Raw genomic sequence first — 23,769 nt, 5'->3', positions numbered from 1 at the left:
ATTTTCCTTTAACACAATGCCCTCTCCAATCATGAACTTTTGCAACTCTCCTACAAAATTCCAGATCCATCTATCAGGACAAATTTGCATGTATGCCACTGTGAATCTAATATCCAACCAGTATCCAAGCAATCCTTTGTGGTTGCAATATTCCACATATAGATATTGTACTGATGATTGCAATTGTAAGTCATCGTATTCTTCTGTTCTACTACCAGAGTATCACTGGAACTGGATGATTTTCAGTTTGATTGGCCTTGACGGCTGATTGGCCGGTTGGGAACTCAAAAGTCCCATTTTTCCAATCAGTGAATACGCCACACTAAGCTCTATCAGGTTGCTCTGACAACAACACTGCCCAGTGTAGACTCTGTTAGTGAGTGAATATGACTCAAAATTAACTAGTTTCAGTATGAGTGAGGTACTTAAAAATGAATCCAGAGATCGCACAGAGACATAAGAAACAATTTAAAATGAAGCTTAAATTGTTCCTATATGATGTTGAGATATGCCCGTGGTTCATTTAGGCTTTGGTTCATAACAAGACATTCAGCAGGTAATAAGAAAGCTGAACAAATCTTAACAAGATGCTCTGTTTTATCCCTTTCAGACTCTGTCATGGAACATCCTGGATTTGGAAGTATTGACACTAAACATCAGAGATAAGACATGCATCTAGATTCACTAGGATATAAACACAGATACTGCAGTTTTTTGTTATGTTACACCTACTATCTGCCCTAATATAAGATGCTTAAGAGAGCATAAAAGCATCAATTTAGTCTCATCATGGAAAAATAACAGTAAAATCCTGTTTTGCAGTGACTGCTCTCACACAGGGACATGGTATAATCTCTGCTCTCTATATTAATAAGTAATGATCCCTTGTGGCAGGAAGGCAAAGAAAAAAAATATGATCAATTCTGTACTTTTCACATTTCACAATTAAAAGTAGATAATATAAAAAAAAATCTTCTAGAATCTACAAAAAAGAACATACAAATAAATTTGAAAATGTAAAAAGCACATAGGTAAAACAAATGAACCACAGAATCCCACAGACATCAATGTCCCACAAAATGCAGTAAAGAAAAGCATTAATTAAGTATTCTTTCTGTATGTCCTTGTTTAAAAGTTCCAGCTAAAGGAGCGTCTGAATTTCCATTCTATTCAAATTGGAACATAAACTCATAGCTTATCAATTATCAGTGCCTTCCTATTAAAAAAAGAACTTCATTGTTATCTGGACTGTGTGTTTGAAATGCAGACTGCTGTTCAGGCTCTTACCAAAGGAAATGGAGTTATAAAAAGAGAAAACAACCAGAGGGAAAAAAGGTGGCTGAGTTGCACTGATTTGATTTTAAATATAATGAACTGAAAGAGTGAAAATAGGCTATTCAAAGATGCCAGCTGGGATATAATTCAAAGCAATCTGCATTACATTTTCTCAGGATCCATCATTGTTACAGAAACAGAACTGACGAGCAGCAGTCTCGCTGCTTTTGACGCATAACTTACCTGGAGGCACCTCAGAGAGCCAAGACAAATTATGCTAAGTGGGAAAACCACGCAAATGAGTGTGACGAGCGACGGTGAGAGCTCTGCTTGCATTCCATTCCCATTCACTCACAAATTCACACGGCAATGTGGAAATGCAAAGCAACACATTGATCTGAAAACTTGAAGTAACACCTAAATTCAGATCGATCAAAGAAGGACTCACATCTGATGTCGGCTCCACTTCGATTTGAAGTAAGGGGTTGCCCTCATTCCTGAAAGAAAAGCAAGTTTCAATGAAAATATAAGCTAATAGAGTCTCTACATTCATATAATTTTAAGCACTTTTAAAGAACTGATCAAGTGATTTTCTGACACTGCAGAGGCTTTAACCAGAAATCCACCTGCTGTGGACAGATGATTTTAGTGACTGTGACATTTGCAACTCCCTCTGGAAATGGAGGTTGTGAAAGAAAGGTGTGATATGTTGGTAATAGTTACTGTAATGTGTAGCTGCAAACCTTCGACAGATAAAGATAGAGCGTCAGACATCTGGCACGCTCAGATCCTCAGATTCATTTATTTTTATTTATTTATTTACACTTTTTAACATCCTTTTCTATGTGTATAGGGATGAGAAAAAATTGGGTCCTTGTTAAACTTCCCTTTGTTTTAAGGTTATTTATTGGTCTGACTGTTGATGTGGCCACATTTACAATGGTTAGCCTTTTTTTAGATATTAGCAGATCAATGCATCTGCCTTACCGGAACAACATGTCTTTCTTAACATGAAAAGAGGCAAACAGAAATGGTCAAAGTCATATTTATTTACCCGTCATGGCTTACTAATTAAAAGCTTCTACACACAAGTATAAATTAAAAAGCTTAATTTCCATTTCTTTTAATAGGATTCTTAGGGGTGCAACTAATTGTGGCTCTGTAATTTCGTAAAACAACAAAACAAAAACAATTGTTTCTTAATTTGTTTTTTTTCCCTCACTAAACAAATGCAGCCAAATTAAAGGCAGAAATGTTCTGTGTTTAATTATGCTAATGGAACAAAAGACTGAATTATTTTAAACCTTCTCACACGTCTTTACCAGGAGTGGCATTTAACAAGTGGGGTGCGCTAAGTGGCTGTTTTTAATAGCCGTACTTTGACTTATGAAGAGCAACACCTCTACCTTGAATGCTATGTTTGCTTGTCTTTCCCACTTTGAAGGGTAAGATACTTTAATTTTCCATCATTGCTTGTGTCTAGATTTACAGCACCTGGTTTCTTCTGCTGCAGAATTATGATGCATGTCTCACGTCAGTGATGTAAAAAAATTCAACGTGATCTTTCAGCCTAGACCTTTTGAAAACTATTGGATACATAATTGAATAAGTACCACTTATGGAAGGGGGAAAGTTTTTTATTTTTTATTTTTTTGGTGGGCGTGTCAAAATCAGGTGGTAGAGACTGCCATGAAAGGTCAGATATGGGTCGCATGTGCCTGTTGTGTGAACGTAGCGTATGTCACCTCATATTTAGACATCTGCCAAGACTGCTAAGAAACCTGGGGAGCAGCATATCCTTTTAAAGTTGTATCTATATATTTTCTGCATATACATTTGAGTACATTGCTATAAATTCAAGTTTTGTTTATCATGTTTTCAAAACAAATTTTGTGTTTGATTTTATATGCATTTCAAAAGAGAAAAAGAATCTTATTCAGTCAAGAAAATACACTATATTTTTGGATCGGACTTGTGAGACTTTGCCAAATGAAGCATTATTTCTGCCTTAATTACACGAGAATTATTTACATCAAAGTTTTGTGGATGTTGTAAAAAAAAAAAAAAGAGCCACTGGATTGTTTATTGTATGGAAGTGTATTCTGTGTTGCTGCTTCACTGCACTGATTGCTGATTGATTGCAGCTGCACCTGATAAACTGTGGGTGCCTGTGGGTGTGGAGCAATCTTGGAGAAGCTGAAATATTTGCTATTGTACCTACAGACACTTTTTGTGCACCAAAGCACGACGCAATAAATATGCCGCAGAGAAAAAATGTGGATCTGAGCCTGCGTGGCTGGATATTGAAGCTACTTGCCACCTTTGTCTGTGCACTGGTAACCTTTTTTCAGTCTGCTTTCAACAAGACACCAAAAGAGCAGCCGTCCCGCTGATGTAGAATCCCTTTGTTAAACGCGAGGTCTGTTATTGAGGCCACCTCAATGACTATGAAATGAGCCACTTTCACAGCTTCGAGCCATTTCTGAAATTACATCTGCTTTATTTTAGTCATTTCACAGAACGTGTCTTCTCTGTCACAGCGGCCTAAGAACTGAAATCACAGAATATTGTTTTTCTTCATGAAGTAGTTTGAGAACTTTTTGTGACCGCGAACATATTTTTTATTTTGCATTGAAATTTGTTTTATTTTCCTGTTGTTGTGCCATCACATGTCATGATATCTCATAATATTATATCAGAAAGAATCCTGGGGACTTTCTTTTTATGAATAAATTACCGGCACCACTCCACAACACGCTAAAAGGACAATGATGGATTTATGAATACATTTTGAGCAGGGTAGAAATGTAAGAAACTCCCATTTTGTGACCTCAGTTTTTTTTTTTGTCTCAATCTTTTTATTAACTTCAAAGTGCATTTTCACCCTGAGGCCCAATTAATTTCTGACCCCAGATTCATGCACAGTGGGAGGCAATAACATGACTAAAACAAGCCCTCATATCCCACACTGTGTAACATTAGTGTGTAACCTCTAACAACCTCTCCAGAGGTACATTAGCACTTGTTAACAAAGCATTCCTGGACTCTGGGCAGAGACTACAGGTGAGGCAACTTATAAAATAATGTGATTCCTGTGGCGCCAGAGGCTCATGGTAGCGGTTCGATCTCTGCTCTAATGAGGGAATCCTGCAGGGCGATGAGGTCTGAAACAGGCCCTCATTAACCCTGGGATGAGGCCGTTAAGGCCAGAGAAATCTGTCACCTGCTTCTGTAACAGGATAGCAAGATGTGGGTAGAGAGGGACAATAACACTGCTGAAGGAGGAACATAGGTTTTAAAACTTTACTGATGCGTTTACATTTGTCAAAGCACAGACAACAGAGAGAGAAAAGAGAAGCAGTTAAAAAAAACTGAAAGTGCTTCACTTAAGTCACAGAATTCAGAGAGAAGAGCGTTTAGAATATTATTCTGAGGTACTCATTTAAAATTATTCAGTTGCAGATGACAGAATGCATCATGAACAAGTAGAGAGTATTTTCTGAGCACCACAGAAGCAGAGATAAACAATGTGATGAACTGACTGACTAATCACAGTGGGGAAAATGTATAGTTTGCAAGGGAGACTTCTAAATCAGTTTCTCTGTGTTTTGCTCCTCCAGAGCTCATTAAAAATCTCCAGCCATAAAATATTTGTTCTGATGAGGCTCATTTGTCAGATTAAAAGTGTATTTTGCAAATGACAAGTCTTAAACATACTTTACATTAAGCCCACATTTCTGCATTAAATGTGTGTTATTGGTTAGATGTAATATTCTAGCTTTCCAAGAAATTAAATGTCATGTTTTCAGTAGCCTTAAGCAGAAAAGCATAATTAACAGAAGTAAAGGCTTAAAAACATCAATTTCTGTGTAATTGATCTATATAATATGTTTCACTTGAGTTACTGCAACAATTGTATTTGCCAACCATTAGCAGTGGATTATGGTAAGCCATTTTTGAAAGAAAGTCATTAGTTATGTTCAAAAAATGAATTTGCTTAATTGGTTCCTCTTACTTTGAGATATTTATTTAAAGATTTGATCTTAAAGCTGGCAGCAGTTTCATCACTCTGGCACATAGATGTCAAAACATGTGCCTTTACTGTGGATCAGCTTTTTCATCTATAGCTTATATGAATAACAAAAAAAACATTACTTTGGTATTTTCTTCTGTCAATGTAGACTAAACAATTATATCATTACAACTGACCATCTGCCTGTGGATTAAGTTTCTCTTGTTTCCTGTGTTAGATTGAGATGCTAATCCAATTAACATCGGGGTCGAAAGGCATCTCATCACCTATCCTCCTCTTCCGGATGTTTTCCCATGACCAGTGGCTTCCTCAAAGACTCAGTGAAAATCCACTTGGCATCCCAAGTGTAGCGTGAAGTAAAGGCCATGCTAACATTAGTCTCTGAGTAATCGTCATGTCGTCCCTCACATTGAAATTGTCACCCAAATATCTGTGCTCCAATAAGTCTGACTTGGCCTCTGAGCGGCGGTCACAGAGAGGAAGAGAGAAGTGCGAGGAGGAGACACGGTATCCTGTCAGACAAGGACAGAGAGAGGAAAAGGGATGGATGGATAACAGTATGTGTTCTACTCACCCCTGTTCAGAGAGGACCGGATGCAGAATGACTTGCGGTGCTCTACTGGGAGGCGCCTCTGGTGTAACATCTGGAGACATTGAAGTCACAACACGTTATAATTTATCCAAGCAATCAAAGTAATATATGTGTGTATATAAAATTAGTTCAGCTTATCTATGAATTAGGTAAGCACAATTGTTTGGTTCTGTCAAATGAAGACTTGAAGAAGGAGCGGATTACATTATTGTCATGCCAAGGCTACAACCTAATCACATCCACTTGGACTGGAGGTGGACGTACCCCAGAAGTCTAAATTGTAAAACTTCCTGGTACAGCAGAGACTATGCACATGGAGTCCAGCCACTGCCGCTTTTGGCTGTAGCAAAACAGATCTCACAAAGCTGGTGACACAAATCCATGTTCTCCAAAAAACACAGAGAGAGAAACTGCTATGTGTTTTCTGAGACGGGAACTGTGCGTGGTGTAAAGGTTTTGATTTAATCTTAGTCTACAATCATTTCTCATAAATTACACAACCTGATTTAGAATCTGCAAACCAGTCTAAGACATCTTTAAATTACATTTATGTAGGTAAATACATGAATTACTTCTTCATCATTTCTGATTTAAAAAAGGAACAAAAAACTAGATTTAAAAAATGCCTTTTATCAATCATGCAAGCACTGGAGTATTTTGGTAAAATGGTTGTCATTTCTGAAGAATAATATGGTCAGAGATTGAAAAGAAGAAGCAATTGTTTTTCATTTCATCTGGTGAGTTGTTTTTCTCAATAAAAATGCAGAACAGAAAGATTTAGATGCAAAAATGCCAGCAGTAAAATGTCTGTATATTCAAATTTTGACTAGCATGGTGTTATGGGATACGTATATGTAGGGGAAAAAAACTTCATATTTTACTGTGCTGTACATAAAAGGACTTTCCAAAATTATTGGCACCACAGCTAAGGATGGGTAAAGTCCCTTAAAAATACATCCATGTTTTATTGCAGTGGCATCCACTCACCCAAAAAAACACGTCAATCCAGTTTTTTAATTTCGGCGGAATTATTCAGTGGGGGACGATGTTATGAAAAAACATGTTCTTAAAATAATCTAAAATTGTCTATATTCATCTGAAGCATTTCTTTAAATGTGTACTTTGGTCACAGGGCCAGTGATCCTTTATTTAATAATGCATGCTTTCCAGTTTCCCTGTGGTATTAATATGACATGATATTGCTTCTCTTAGCCATTTTTAAAAGCTGAACAGACAAAAAAAAACATGCCATTCAATTAAAGGTGTTGTGTGTTGATTTTTTAACTAATTAATTAGAAAATACAGCAGCATCTTGCCAAATGTGCCCATTGCCTGAATAAAAGTAATAAAATGAAACTAACTTCAACTGTGACAACCAAAGCTAGATGAGGTGACGTACTTATCTTGGCACCATGAACATTTGCAAGGATGGTAAGTGAAAAACCTCTAAAGCTTACCAATGGAGATCAAAAGTAAAGAGTGGCATCCTGGAATCACCAAGTTTCTATAAAAACCCTTTTGAAAGATTTTTGTAATAACCCATTTACAACAGGTTTAAATAATAGATTGTTGTTTAAACAGAAAAGGCAAGGTCAGGTCACATGCATAACATCACACCTCATAATTTAAGAACTGTATGTACATTTAATAACTTTATGTTACCTGTTAAATTAGGCTATATGAGTAAAGTTTTAAGTTATGTTTTCTGTTCTTTGACAGCACAACATTTCACAGGGAATATGAAGTAAGGGCAGCTTTTGTGTTGACTCAACCTCTGAGAGACACATCATAACTGCTCCCTGTGTTAACACACTGTGACAATTTGTGACACAAAGTGCAAGCTGCAGAAAGTCCCTCAGTTGCATGGCACATTAGAAGCTGGCACTGTCACCTCACAGCAAGAGGGACCTGCTTTTCCTTTTTCATTTGGTGCTTTTCTGGATGCTTTCATGGACTGGCTCCAAGAACCTGCAAACCAGAAGGACTGCAAGCGCTCAGAGTCCAATCTGAACCATTCATATAGAATATGTAATTTATGTGACAAATCTCTATATTTCAGCCATATGAATGCTGTGACATGAATGATCCCACACAGATTTATCACAGCTATTACATTCACATTCGAAAACATTCAACACAATGCTTGTCTTGCCATTAGGCACCTTATATCCTGTAAAAGCGGTTTGTGTTTTCTTTTGTAAACGAGGACCAGCATTAAACTTATTATGACATTAGTATTAAACTGGATCAACTTCCACATAATATTCTCACAAAAAGTGACAAACTAGTTTTGTTATGCAGATGATTAAGGCGGTTAACGCAAATTCGACTAAAAAGAGTATATGAGTCGACAATAAGCAACACATGCAGCTGTCCGCAGTACAGCAGAAACACATGGTTTTCCGAACACCTGCCTCAACAGATCTCTGCAAGCTACACCGTCTGCTTTTCCCCCAAACCTCTCCAGGTTCTCCCAGCTGTAATAGGCTGCCAAATGAGCTACTGGTGAATGGTACCACTGTTGACAAAAGCGAGAGAATCTGGGCTCTGACAAATCATTAGGAACCCCAAATGAGACAAGCATGAGTGGGTGTAGGAGCCAAGAGTCTTCAACAAGCCAAGGTGAGAAAAGAAAGAAAAAATGACTACTGACATCAAAACATTCTTCCTTACTCATCATTGGTTGGTTTCAAAGCACTGAAGGATTTAAAATGATAAATTACTGGGGGTCTTACCAGGGAAGATGAATTGCTGCTTGTATTTGAAGTAACTGGAGGCTGTGGAAGGAGGAAAAACAGATGAGCCAGAGTTAAATTATCTATACAGAGTGATTACAAAGTGCATTTTAATTTTCAATGAAATTATTAAAGTTTATACAAAACTGCATTTTGGATGTTTACCTGTTAAGATAAAAAAAAACAAGTCTTTCAAAAAATTTAATCAGGAATGCAAAAATTAGCAAAAATTGCAACTTTTTGTGCAAAGTAGAAATTTTCTAGGCTTCCACAATGTTCAAGGTCTGAGTGTCACACCTTATAATATTTTGTTTTTGAAGAAAATCTGCACCTAACAGTGGAATTTCAATCAAAAAAAGCAAAGAAGGTCGGTGTTAACTGCATCAAAAGTACAAAAGATACTGAGCATGGCTAAAGCTGTGCTAGGCTTCTTACAAAGACATTGACACTCATTTCAGTAACACTGCATAGAATTTTTCAGTCATTAACATTTTAGCTTACATCTGAAATTTACTGGAAAAATTGTCAGAACAAAGTCAGCTGTAGGTGCAATGACTCTTTATTTTGTTCCAAGAAGTCACGCCACTGTTATCATAGTTTGCATATGTAAATGTCGGATTCAATGTCACTGTTTTTAGAAAGTCTACATGCTTAAATCACATCAAATATTTTTAGAACTTCCCAGTTTGAAAATATTTTTTATCAAAAACTTTGAGTGTGGACAGCAGGTTCAAACAAGGAAATGTATTTTACAAAAGTTTAGTTTGGGCAGGGTTTAAGATCCTGTCTGCACTTTTTAAGATTTAGAACGACAGATTCTGAGAAATAAATTTTCAAGTTTCTTACCTTCTTACCTTCTTTTCTTCATATAAAAACAAAGCAATTCACCTTACTCTCTTCTAGTGCTTCTGTAGTACTTTTCACCTTTCTGTCACTTATAAACCCATATTCAGGAGATTTATTACAGTGAATGTAGATTCTTTGAGAACTGAAGCCAATACAAAAGGTTGCAAACATTAATTTTAATTTTAAAGGGGGTGTCCATTTTTTTATTGCCTCATTTACAGTATTTCTATTGTGCAAGGAGCAGGTCAGTTTAAATACTGTGGCAGTTATTGCAGACTCTGTGGTCTAATATATTATATCTTTTGAAATGCTCTACTGATAAGTAACTACACATACTGGTAAACCTCCTACATCCAGCCAACTGAACACCTCTCAGTTCTTGTGGGTCATTAAGTTGGACATGAAGCTGAACCATGTTTTGTTAACTTTGTTCCTACCGGTCAAGTTGAACTGTTTTTGTTGCCGCGCCGACTGTGGAGAAGGATGCAGTGGTGATGGCGGAGTGGCACTGCTGGGCAACGGAGGAGCCGGGGAGGATGGGGTGGAGGAAGTGGTGGATGATGGATTACTGCTGGAGTCCGGTTGGTAGGGGACTGGGATGTGATCCTGAAGAGAGACAGGAAAAAATCTCTGAATTAATACAATTATCAATCATGCCCCTGAAATAAAAATCTTCAAAACTATAGTTCAAAGCAATGAACAAAGCAGTGGAAAAATAACAACAACAAAAAATCTGCTTCTCACAGACACAATAAAATCAGTTTGACCATTTGAAAAGGACTTTTATGCTAAAACATGTCAGGCTTTTAAAGATGCTTGGAAAAATCTCTCCTTTTGTGATGACAAAGAATGATAATGGAATACCCTTGAGCTTTCCTTTTGAGAAATTATGTTTTTGGTTTCAGAAAAACTTTAGTTTGTTTGTTTGAAAAAATCTGCTTTGTAGCTTTACTTCTTTGTCCAGAAATGTAGCAAAAACAGGAGATTTTTGACACCCAACCAGTTCTTTTGAAAATCCCCATTGTTTCTTTACTCTTGCTGCCAGTCTTGGTTGTAAGGGTGTACACACTTTTTTGCTTTTTTGACGTTTTTCTTCTATTTACTAATTTGTTTGTTTTTCTCTAACAATGAGCAGCATATACCGTATTTTCCGGACTATAGAGCCCACCATACTATAAGCTGCTGGTATCTCCTCCGCTCTGGATTCATTAAGGACGCAGTTCTCCGTCTCCAAAGCCGAACCATGGATTCGTTCATGCCGAGTTTACATGCAGCGGCTCCATTTCCCTCCTGTACTACCAGCCCTCAACTTAAAAGCTGCATCATATGAGTTTGAAGAAATTCCTCTGTCATGCCGGCTGCTAGCAACTGCCTGTTCTAAATAAAAATTAGCACTTTCTTCTTTGATTTCCAATTTTGACTTCCAAAGATCCATTTCCTGCTAAAGAGCCCCCTGGCGGTTGAAGAAAAATAAAAAAGTAGCGGCTTATAGTCCGAAAAATGTGGTACATGTCACACCCAGAATGAAGGTTCTGGAATTGATCATTTAATTGGTAGACTGTTTACTCTTACATGATTTACACATGGAGTCACATCGATATGTAGAAATGAAGAAAGTTTAAAGTATGTAGAACTATCTACCCAAAATTATTTTTAAAATAGATTCATGAACGCTCTACTGGTAAAATAGCCCAAAAGGTTTAGTACTACTGAAGCTCTTGTTTTCGTGTCTCTGTCCACAGATTCAATCTAAACCTTCACTTTTAGCTACACAGTGGGAATCATACAGAATCATACGGTAAACTTCATTCCAGAGGAACTAAACATAAACCCTGAGCTGCCAAACATTCAGCTTGGCAGCTGAATGTTCGGCTGAATGCTTCTGTGTAAACAGAAGCATTTGCTTCTGTTTACACAGAAGCAAATGCATCTGTGTAAACATCAATGTCGCTGAAAGATATTTTTGTACCCTTTCCTTATCCCCGGAGAAATAACAATGACTCATAACCCGCTCCCATATGTGATAGAACGTGATATGTAGGACAGGTTACAAACAATGTAATTTAGAGTTTATTTGTCATGCCTACCTTGTTGATTTTGTTGGTTTTGGGGAGCGTCTGACTGATATGCAGGTCTGTGTACCTGAGCGGATTGTTGATGTCACATGGCACTGATTCAGTCCGTACCAGACGAGCTACTATAGAAAAAAAATAAAAGCAGAGAAACACTTAAGCTCTGTGGGAAACTTAAACACTTGCTTAATAACTTCAAGAAAATCAGTAAAGCACTGCTTCTTATCTAAAAAAAAGAAAATAAATCTCACCACTTGTTATGAAATGCTTACATTATGAAGAAAAAAAATATCTGAAGGAGTTTATGGTATTATGAAAGTGTCACATTTCTTATAAAAGCATTGTTGAAGTGGTCCAATTAGAGCTTCTTACCTTGAATCGTTCCCTGTTGATCTTATTTGGAAAAAGAGAGGGAAAGCAGGAGAAGACAAAGGAGTTTTTAGTTTTCAGTGATGTTAGTGTCAGGATAAACAGTGCCTCATCCAAATCATTGCTCATCAGTCAGTCTAGAACATTTTGTTTGTTGTAATTAGAAGGTTTCTCTTTTGTGGGGACAAAAACACACTTTTTATAGCCAAGATATTTAAAAAATAAATGAATAATTATGAGGGGAGATATGGATCTGGAGCGTAGGCATCTGCTCTCTTTTAATGGAATAGTTAAGAAGTTTCCCAGAACCTACAAAAGTTAGAATATCTAAACATAAAGCTGCCCACTCATTAGACTTCGCCTGGGGCAGCTGATTCAGCAAACCAAGCACTTAGTATCAGTTTGTGATGCTTCAAACTTTACTTTACTAGAAAAATAACTGAACAAAATAGACTCATGACGAGCAATATTGTCTCGCCTATTATATAAGGATAAGCAATTATTATCTTGTGATGCAAAACATTTTTTAGTTTAAAGCTGAAGCAATATAAGACAAATGCCTGTGAAACAATCTTCCTCCTCCAATGAAGTTATCAAGTTATATGATGCAAGCTTTACATATCAATGCATAGAAATAACAATTTAGTGATGTTTTTTCTTTACAGTAATTTATTAGTACAGGTTTAATTTGTCGCATATTAACAATCAACATTTTGTCAGTATCAACTGAATTTTCTGCCTTATTTCTCACTCTGAAAAACATATAGGTAACAAACTCAGCTTTGGGTAATACTAAACAGGGCCTGTTCCAGATTACCAGCAGCCTGACACACATCAGAAAATTAAAATGTGCCTGGAGCGCCACAAGTTAAGGTAAAGATGCATTCATGCAGGATAAAAATGTTCCAACTTCCGTGAAAAATTAGCATTTACCCCAAGGCTGTACAGTATGATGTTCCTTTGTAACGTTAATGAGATGAGGAAAAAGAAGGAACATGACAAAGACTGGCATGTTCCGTGAACTCTATAATCTTTTATAATTACTTGTCTTGCACTGTGAAAGCAAAAATGACTATAGCAGTCTTTATCAAGACAATGTATGCATTAAGCATTATACATTACCTTTGAGGGATTCTCGTCCTCCTCGCTGTATAATCAATAGATGGCAAGGTGGGGCTTCTTTGGTGCATTTGTTGTGGCACTTCAGCCTATATGCAAACAGAATACAGAGACTAAATTGGTGCCTATTAGTTGCCATTTGAATATTTTCTCAGAATTCAAACTTATGCAAACAGGAAGCATTAACATTAACATCAACAGACAAGAAATACTGCAAATTTATGTAATGAAGATGAAAACAAAGAGGTTACAAATATCAAGCACACAATTAAAAGAAATAAAAGATCAATATGGTTCACTTGTTTTTAAAAACATAACTAATAAAATGTGGGATTAGATATAAATTACTACTCGAAATTTAATTGAATGCTGTCAAATATTCATGATACCTACTTGCAGTTTTTACATTTTAGTCCAAACAACATTCCCTTTCCACATACTATGCATGTCTGGGACATCCAGTACTTGGTGGAAAACCTGCAAGTAAGAAAAGACACAATAAACACAATAAACACCTATGTGGTTATAGAAAACCATTCATCATAATAAGGCATTTGCCTTCTTATAAATGCTCATTAAATCACAATTAGTTTCTGCAAGCTGTCTGGTTCTTCATACGCAAGGATAATACACACCAAGAAGCAGGAGCTTCTTGTATAACAGTGTTTACCATTGCAATTTCCTCACCTGCTGATTTAATTTGGGCCCATTTCATTTTCCATCTTTTTTAAACTCAGTCTGAACGACAGACAATCTGAAGCACAGTAGTGAGGTCACAGGGTTAATGTCAATAAAACGATCGGTCTGAGTGATTGGGAGTTTTCAAGCTTGTGTTCATGATTAGAGGCCAACACAGCCTCTTCTCAAGCACAACCACAGTGCTCTGCAGCAAGAACCAATTCCCTGCGCAGATTGACTGACCGTTCCAAACACGTTTGTGACAATTGGCAGTATTTACTGATGCAACGCCTGGATGCCAGTGGTGTCGCTGGCTGGCTAATGGCAGGTGACTAATCTAGTTTGACAGAATCAAAATCTCTTTATTAGACCCCTCCTTTGCCTCAAATGAGTCACACCTCACTCCAACCAATTCCATTTGACAGAATGTTTTAGCGGACTGTCAATTATGTAGGACAGTGAGGTCAGATTCTGCATGACGAAATTATCTTTCAGCAAAGAGGGGGTGGCAGTGCAAACACATGCATTTATCCAAAAAACACAGAAAAAAGGAAAATCTGAAAATAGACAAATGGAATTCAAATAGCTTGTTGTGTTAAAGGGGAGGTGTCATGCAAATTCAACTTTTTGAGGTTCATATCAAATTATAAAATCATTCCCTTATCAAGAACAGGCAGGGTGTTACTTTGATTCAATCAAAGTAATTCAGGGGCATTTAGGCGCCTGCTAGCACAATGTACCGCCTATTTATCCAGCAGAGCTCCCACAATAGAGTTCCCCTGCGACTCCCACTCAGTTCCTTCAGGTTAGCAGCAGCAGTTAGCAAACACTTGGTGGAACTGTGCATCTGCTGGGCAACTTATCAGTTCAATACTCCTGCGAACTGCTGTGAACGGCATCTTTGGAGATACACTGTTGTGATGATGTGCTGAAGATGGACTGCTGGAAAGGGTTGGAGCTTCTTAAAGAGAAAGAGGCTATTTATTAGGTCACCCCAATGTTCCTCTGTCTAATTGCAAGCTTAAGCTTAAGAGCAAATAGGCGATGCTTCCTAAAAGAAAAAAAAAATCTTCATTTGACAGCATTAATAAAATACAATTTTGCTAGGAAATAGGGCCAAAAGTCCTCCACAGCAACAAACTAAATGCCAGTTATAGCATAGTTTTGTTAGCAGAACCAATTATTAGGTTTCATGCACAAATATTTGTTCACATAAGGTTAGGTAAGCTTGGATAGTTTTCCTTCTCGTAGTAATTAAAATGATTTCCAAACTTATTACTGTTATCTTTCATATTAAAACTGGTTTGATAGCAAACATTTTGAGTGTGACTAAAAAGCAAAAACAAAAGAAGTCACTTAGTTGGCCAATACATGTTTTTTTTGCAACATTGTATTACGTAAATTGGAACATATTTATTAACCACTTCAAACACTCCACAAAACGCAATTTTCTTTAGACTTACCGGTGTTTTATTGAGTTTCCAAAATCTCTTCGAGGAATCTGTGGGGACCAGCGAGGCACTGAAAGAGTGTCTACAGAAAAGAACAAAGAAAGAGCAAGGTCTTCATACTTTTTTTTCCACTTTAAATGGTAGTTCTGACAGAATATCTATGAAGAATTGACTAAATGTCTTGTATTCACTGTTCGTTTATTGCATATGGCATTTCACAGTATGGACATGCTTTTGTAGCAACCTTTAGGTCTCAGCTGTAATCAGCAGTTCAGACAACTGAGTGTCAAGATGTCACAATAAATTAGATGTCTTGGTGATATCCTAATTGATGACGGGGTTAATGGTCAGATACCACTGACAGCTATGTTTTCATTGGGATGTCCACAAATCCACAGCTAGTTAATTTGTTTCCAGCCTTAATTGCTAAGTGGACAAACTGCCAAATGTGGTCATAATAATAGTAGATGAATAGATCTGGTCTCTACATGTGAAAAAACCGAGAAACTGAAAATAACTGTCACAGCAAATATAGTCAAAGCAATTGTGAGTTTATCAATCAACACACAGTTTTCATGGTGTTCAGGAGTAACTGGTTCCCTAAACTATTATTCAAAGTGGTATTGTTGAAGTTCTGTATGTGTTGTTCCAGAACATGCAGAAAATGACTGGGTCCAGTTGATTCAACGTCCTCTAAAATCTTCTTACCAACAGACAGACATTAAATGACACAATGAAATAGAATACATATTATACTTTAGTTTGGAGAGGATTGGACAGTAAATAAGTGGATCTTAATAGGATGACATGATTGGATTTAATGGAAAAGAATTGAATTGATTTAAACTTAATCTGACTAAAGATGGCTTCTTCATAATTGTATATAAACTGGACCTGTTTTTCTTGTATAGGTCCCTTGCGATTGCACTTCTCGAAAAAGTATGAACTGAAATTGAAATGAAAGAGGCCCTTCTTAGTTTACTCCTACGCACAAACTGCAAAAAGCAGCTTTAAGTAAACACAAAGGCTTCCGACTGGATGTGAGGGTTATTGATGCATGTAGTTTCTATCCATTCTGAAATCTAGAAGGAGATATCCAATACTGGTTTCATTATATGGCAGAAATTGGTAGAAATGATAAGAAAATTTGACACAAAGTTATAAAGTTTTCACCCTGCAGAGAGCATTAGGTTATAAACATTTAGTGACAAAAGAAACTACCATGAGATTATTTCTCTATCCATTAGAGTAAAATACTATCTTCAGAGAAAAGTTAACCTGACTATGAGCTGTGTATACTGGTAAGTCAATCTTCAACAGTATAAGGATGACACAAACAGCATCAACAACCAGTATGGTTGATCCAAATATAATATTTCTAACATAAATATGTTTTGACTATTGCATTTTGTTAATTACTTTGATTACCAGGGAGTATGTGAAAAGTTGTCACAGACAAGGACAACTAAAACAATAACAGCATGACTACAGCAACCCAGATGCAAGACATAAGAATTCAGTAAAGTAATGAAAGAACATAGAAAATTGACCACCTTAGTTATAAACTATGCTTTCAATTCTTCAACTAATGACATCTACTCCAGAAAATAGTGTCACAAAGCAGCTATTAATGGAATTTTGTGTTTTTGACCTGTCTTCAAGTCAGTTGTCATCTAATTCACTTCAGGTTTGGACATTTGTAAGACTGTTGAGAAAATTTCATAAAAGCAAAACAGGAAAAAGCAAAACTTTTAATTAAATATGCATCAGCACACAAAACCATATGTCAGCAGCAAAGAATAATTCAAGCTCTCTGTGTGCTGCACTCTTTTAAGCCTTAGAAATGAAAACAAAATCAAATATTTTCTATAATACAATTCAATCTCTCTGTGGGTTTACCAACAGGTTTCATTTAGTGATTGGGCTACTTTTATGCTGTCTGCAGTCCATTGTGAGCAACTCGAGCTTAAATAGAAGTTCACAAAAAAGTCTTTCGCATGGTCCATTAGTGCCTGCAGAGACTGAGCAGCCCAGTACATCTATGTGTAACCTCCTACTGAATGGTGAGCATGGCAGCCCACACAACAGACCTGTGTGCGTTTGTTAGCTGTGGAGCTGCGCACTAAGATAAGGGTACCAATGATTTAATAACAAAATAACTATGTAGAAAAGTGTTGACAAAGTTATAGATCATACTGCACAGTGCACCATCAAAAAGTATTTCAACCAAGTTCATCGCAGTTAGAGAGATATGTACTTTCATTTTTGACAGCTGCATATGATGTGCGGTTAAACAATGCACATTGTCCAATAGAAGACTTTCAGCAAACATGAAACATTTTTTGAAAAGCACCACGTTTAGAGTTTATAAGAAAGTCTGACAACTTGGAATAAAATAAAGCGATGGGGGATTACTGAAGTATTGCACTGAAGTTCTGTATGTGTGTGGAATGTCCCTTTAGGTCCCTTTAGGAGCTAAAGGGACATGCCAACAGACTTGCACTTCATGTATAAAATCTTCTTGAAAGAAGATCTAATGATCCAATCAAGATCAAGAAATTTTTGTCTCATCAGAGACAAAAACTTTTTAAGTTTCGTGCATGTTTCTGTCAGATGAGGCTCACAGAAAACATCTTCTATGTTTTCTGATAAAGTTGCCCTTAAAGTTTGTAACATGTCAACAAGTGCCCCTAATGTGTCTGCAGAATGAAACTGTTTCATAGCATAAAATTAAATCAGCTCAATAGCCAACTGCAAACTTACCCAATAAGTTTACAGATAACTCTGAAAGCAAATAAAGTTAGGAAAACGCTTTAAAGTGGCCTAATGTTTTAGATGTGCTACTGCTCCAACACAGGTCACTGAAATGGACATCTTACATCCTCCTATCCTCCACATCCCATACTTAGCAATGTGCCATTTATTTTTGACAAAATCATGTTGAACTGCACTGTACTTTTAGCATGCGGTGTGCAAGACAGTGCTGTAAAAAATGAAGGTGCTGGTTCTAGATAATTGGCAAATAATTAATTTGAAATTAGTAATACTGGTATCAGTGACACCCAACATCAAAGCAAGTCAACAACTGTTTCAGGTAGAAGTCCTGAGTTATGGCACCAACCACAGACATATTAATATCATTAAAGATTTACTTTAAATCTTCCTTCACAATGCTAGTCGATTAACTTCAACTCTGAAATGACAAAAACATCAGAAGAAGTGAAGATGGCAAGAAAACAATATTATACAAGTCAGACATAAATGCTTTTTTTGTGAGTCTTTATGCAAATTTATTCATGAGTATTGTGATGCTTTTAGCTAGAAATGAATCCCAGGAGTACATAATTCTGGGAAACTTGAAAGTATTCTGTTTCTGTGTGAGTACAGAAACTAACAACTAATCAGGGAAGTGTAAAGATAAAGCGTTGAAGAAATAAATGCCCAGTGACCTTCTTTTCTCACTGCATAAAATGCCTGTAGTCCAATAAATGGGACTGTGTGAAATGAGATGGATTTAAACATAAAAATTTCATATGCAGTGGTTATTTATTTTGTGAATTTTAAAGGCTTTTATTTCTGCTGGGTTTTTTCCTTCATGTTCAAAATTCACTTCAGTCGTTTAGAGAAAGATAAATAATGCAGGCCAAAGTATTTACCCGATGGGGCAGAAAGAGGCGATTGAAATCTAAAAATGCTTCAAGGTTGTTGTTTGGCCCTGGTGGTTGCATGAAGCTACTGCGCTTAGTGTGTTACTAATAGAAAGAACCAAGAGATACCAAGACAACCTTATTAGATATTCTGCCTGAATTACAGCAGCTGCCTGCTCAAACAAATGCAGTTCTCAAATGCATTAATTTGTACTTCAAACCAAAATACCATCTGCCCAAAAGCGTCGTGTCCCTCCCAGTATCGAGTAGGTTTTGTTGTTGTTGTCAGAACAACTCAGTAATCCCCTATAAAGAATGTGTTGCCAATATTTAATCTTGTAAGCAGTTTAATCAATTTGATTAATTGATCACCAGGTTGCTAATAATCACCAGCTGTAGACAATGATAATGTCGTGGCTCTGGTGCCATCGAGCATTTCCTGATTCCTGAAACACCCTTCCTCTGCTCCACCTCCAGTCTCTCCGGAGGCTTGATGTCGTCTCTCTGCACTCCGATGCATTGCTCAATTACACTCAATCATCCCTATAACCTAATAAAATAGGGAACTGACATCATCTGGCTCTTGTCGGCCTGGCTGGCAACTGGCAGATGACTTGACCTGTCAACAGCGGGGCTGAAGTTATTTATCATTCTGTATATGTATGAGTGTGCTGTTGACATTATCTTCAACAAGAGTCTTTGAGGGCACTGCTAGTCCTGCACAAGTGGTAGAATCTCCAGGGTGTGGGAGAGATCTAATTTTCAGAAAAATGCATATGCTTGATATGCAACATATTGCTATATGCCTATATTCAAAACCTCTTCTCTAAAGTTGTAACTCTTGTAACACATTTCAAGAATGATAATTTTGGCACTATCATTCAGAAAAGTTTTACTCCAGCAGTCAGTGTATGGGACTGTAGGGAATAAACTGTGATAGACAGCAAATCTAAGAAAAAAAAAAAGATTATTTTCAGATTCTTTAGTTGCATTTCATGGTTATCTCATTGTAACAGCTTTCATATTGTTGGAGTAAAGGTAAACAGAGTTACCTTTTCTACTCTTCCACTCTGAATCTATTCAAATGTGGTTGCTAAGTAGCATACCTTCATAGCAACTGGAGACATCCATGACAAAATTGCATCAAGAGAAAGCTAAATGGCAATGATGGAGCACATTAGAAGGCTCTTTTAAAGTCTTTTGTAGGTATGAGAAATATGTTAGTCATGGTTTGTACTTCTTTTGCTGAATCAAGGCTTCAGTAGGTTGGAATAACAGATTCAGTAACATGATAGTATTTTTTGAGCATCTATCAAAATAATTCTCAAGAAAAGCTAAAACACTGCAAAAGTATTCACACCAACACTATTTGATACATTTTTGTACTTAAATGCATTTAATTCATATGGCTTGTAAAGATAAAATAAGTTTATACTTCTGCGCAAACTTTTTTTGATTAAATTAAATCAATGAAGACTGAGCTGCTTTGTTGTGTAGTTTTTGTTCACTTTATTATATGTTTTTCTGCCTTCTTTCTTAGTCTCTTCCCAAAATACTCTTTAAATGTTTGAAGTAATATTTATATTGAAATATTACAATCAAAAACCACAGAAATGATCAGTTACGATAATCTATTACTTAGTGCTTCATATTTTGTAGTCGATATCAGTTTTGAGTCTGTGAAGGATGAGATTTATTCCTACTCATTTTTTGATATCTTAGCAAAATTAAAGAATTAAATTCAGTTCATTTATAGTGTCAGTTCGCAAGAAAAATAAGACATTATGAGTATATACGTGTGTATATGTATGAACATACTGGTTATATATTATGAGTAACTGGTAAGAAGATACTTCAAAAAACTTGCATTCATAATTGAGTTTCTACTAAATATTGATTGGGGCTGAATAAAAATGCAATTTACTATTTTTATATTATTGAAGTATGCAAGTATGAGTTAATAAAATACAATGTGGAAAAGTTGAAGGGAAGATTTCAGAATACTTCTGAGAAGGCTGCATTTTTTTTCTCAAATTTGTTTTCAACTTAATAGAAGTTTATATATATATATATATATATATATATATATATATTTATATATATATATATATATATATATATATATATATATATATCATAAGTTTTGTTCATGTTAATGCTCAGTCTCTCTTTATTACAGGCATTAAAAATCTCAATGTAAAGCTATTTAATGTACAAACAGTAAATTTCTAAAACACTGCAATAAAATCACACAAATGTCTGTGTTTCCACAAAGTTGACATATGCTGTAGTAAGTAAAAACAACAAAACAAGCTATAAAATGCATCTCGGGTTTATGCATGTGAGCTATTGTTTGTGTGACAGATGAGCCTGTAGGAGTTTAAAAACCCCAAGGCGCCAGACAAGGGTGGCCTCTTCCATCTTCTCCCATTTGTCCTCGGCCTAATTAAGCCAAGGCTCTCATGGCCCTCCCTCCTCCGCCAAATTGTCAAATGACAAACACTATGTCACGGGGTTAAGAATGGGATTTGTGTGTTTGGTTGTGTTCATTTCTGAGCATGTTTAAAATAGACATGCAAACTAAAATATGGCGGAAAAACCACAATTTTCTGACTGCACATGGGTTAAAGAAAGCACAGATTTGTGTACAAATGTGAGATGTAAAGAGACCACTAGGAGCCTACTTAGAGCTACATATAATTTATTTAATGTTTAACTGAGCTGGGTACCCTGTAGACTGAATGATAAATTTTACTGTTTCTGACAGAGGAGAAAGATACTGCAGGTATGCAAAAGTAAAAAGATACAGTATTCAAGTAAATTGCTAAACATCTATGTAAATTTTAATTATTTATATTACTCACCTATTCATAAATAAAACAATCATTAAATTCATCAATCTCAAAGAGAAGACTAACATACTTGGCAGAACTTAAATTAAACCCCAAAAATTGTTTTTAAAGATAACGATCTCAGCAACAAGCAACAGCTCAACATCAGAAAACAAAAACATCAAAAACTGAGCAAGATGCAAAACTTAAATCTAAACTTTCAAACAGAAGCTGGCATAAATTTATTAACTCAAAGATATTCATATTCATATCCTTACAGTGGGCTATGGAGAGCAAAATAAAAACTCAGCAGGACTGTAAAATTATGTGGGGGCGTTAGCTGCACAATGTGCTGTATTATTTTACATGAGTGTTATATACAGTGATATTGTACAGGCTATTGCACACCATATTCACAACACTTTCCATCTATGTGTTTTAATGAGTATTTCTCCAAAGCGAAACAAAACACATTCAGAGATGGCAGCAAAACACAAACTAAGAATGGGGTTGAAAATAGACTTTTCCCCCCTCTTCCCCTGTGTAAAGTGAAGAAAAAAATACTCAGATGAACAAGAGATAAAGCCAGGTTGCTCAGTTGCTATAGCAACAGCTACACGCCGATCAGCCCTTTTGCAGAATGTTGTGCTATCATCTTTGACAAACGAGTACAGAGGCACACATATACAAATGACACTGAAATTGTTGAATAAAGAGATGACAGCATTCAAAAGGCTGAAGACGTAGCACTTACATTTGATCTTACAGATCTTATAGATAGTGGGAGTCCATTGACACTAGGGCTTCATGCATGCCAATAAAATGGAGGCAGGGAGAGTGAAACAGATGATGTCCAGAGGCTTTGTGGCTTTGAAGAGACTTCCTGAGTGAGGGGAAATCGAGAGTCTTGGATTCTCTACATGAGTAAGCTGAGCAACAAGCAAAGCAACTTTTGCTGATGACCTGGGTTGGGTATTGTTAGGTGACATAATCCTGACTATGTATGTTTGACATTGAATATTTACACAGCAAAATAACCACATTAATTACTAAATTAATAACTAAGATTAATAAGGAACACCGGCACACTATTGTTCATCAATCTCCCATAAGATGGACATCTTCCTGAGTTTAAACACATGCTTAAGCATCCTAACCAGGGTTTCCAAGAGATCCGCTGCCTTATCTTTGCCAGTTATTACCAGCAAAAAATAATGATGCAACCCTCAGCTAACCAAACTGCAGCTAAACCTTTATTAAGTCGGCAAGATTTGTTGGCTAAACTCCCACCTGGCATTCAAGATCCTTGTAAGTGTTAAAAAATGGTTAAGTACCATAAAAAGGCTAAAATTACATTTCTGATAACATTTGACTACAGGGCCTATTCATATTTCAGTCAACTTTGAATCATTTTCTTTAGTAGTGGGATGTTTTGCACAAATCTGCAGGTTAAAGGTTATCCCTGAATTGAATGTACTGCTGTACCACCATATAAACACAATATAATCTATAAAGTTATAGAACATATGGAGGCTCAGGGTCATACTCATTTACCCCTTTATCTCTTATTCATCAGAGTAATTTTTTCAAAGATTATTATTTAAAAACTTCAACAATCTAAACTAGCATTAGGAGGTGAAACATTTTCAAGAAAAAAAAGGAGTTTAGTTGCTTCTACTTAAGCACTTGGGTGTATCTTGTCCTGGATCACTAAGAAACTGCACAACAATATAAATCTCACTGTCCTTAAAAGGTTACCCCTCATCCTCTAAAAGTCATTGGTTGGGTAAGTCTTAACCTGAGTACCTCATACCACTGTTCAATGCCATCCACTTGTATGAAGTGGAATTTCACAGTCATAAAACGTTTTACTGAGCTAATACTGCAGCTCCTTTCAAATGATGGCTGAAGTGTCACCTGGAACAGAATGGAAGCCCAGTTTCCTGCTATCCAGACTCTTATGACTTCTTGATAGACAATGAGCTGGATTACTTAGAATATACTCAGACATATTGCACTCCAAGCGTGAGTCAACACGTCAGCCTTCTCTTTTCTATGAAACATTTTAGTAAACAGCAACACATCTCTGCTGCATTGCTGGACTGATACCAGAGTTAACAG

General features: G+C 36.4%; 1 protein-coding gene and 1 long non-coding RNA gene across 4 annotated transcripts in view; one reads left to right on the top strand and one right to left on the bottom strand.

The window, feature by feature from the left end:
- Positions 1–23,769, bottom strand: part of ksr2 (kinase suppressor of ras 2) — a 114,924-nt gene that overhangs the window by 25,950 nt on the left and 65,205 nt on the right. For all 3 annotated transcript variants that reach the window (XM_015028814.1, XM_015028815.1, XM_015028813.1), the window contains 9 exons: positions 15,183–15,252; positions 13,435–13,518; positions 13,045–13,130; positions 11,926–11,946; positions 11,569–11,678; positions 9,919–10,087; positions 8,636–8,677; positions 5,883–5,952; positions 1,724–1,772 (listed from right to left, as the gene is read on the bottom strand). In XM_015028814.1, the coding sequence (XP_014884300.1) occupies positions 1,724–1,772; positions 5,883–5,952; positions 8,636–8,677; positions 9,919–10,087; positions 11,569–11,678; positions 11,926–11,946; positions 13,045–13,130; positions 13,435–13,518; positions 15,183–15,252 (701 nt within the window). The remainder of the gene's footprint in view (positions 1–1,723; positions 1,773–5,882; positions 5,953–8,635; positions 8,678–9,918; positions 10,088–11,568; positions 11,679–11,925; positions 11,947–13,044; positions 13,131–13,434; positions 13,519–15,182; positions 15,253–23,769) is intronic.
- Positions 2,199–5,685, top strand: LOC106945252 (uncharacterized). The gene is made up of 2 exons (XR_001424525.1): positions 2,199–2,720; positions 5,526–5,685. It is a non-coding gene; the product is annotated as an uncharacterized LOC106945252 (long non-coding RNA).

The sequence above is a fragment of the Poecilia latipinna genome, unplaced genomic scaffold (genome assembly GCF_001443285.1).
Source record: "Poecilia latipinna isolate Pla-1442-1.1 unplaced genomic scaffold, P_latipinna-1.0 Scaffold136, whole genome shotgun sequence".
In the NCBI taxonomy this organism is placed as follows: Eukaryota; Metazoa; Chordata; class Actinopteri; order Cyprinodontiformes; family Poeciliidae; genus Poecilia; species Poecilia latipinna.
This window is presented reverse-complemented; position numbering and strand designations above follow the sequence as displayed.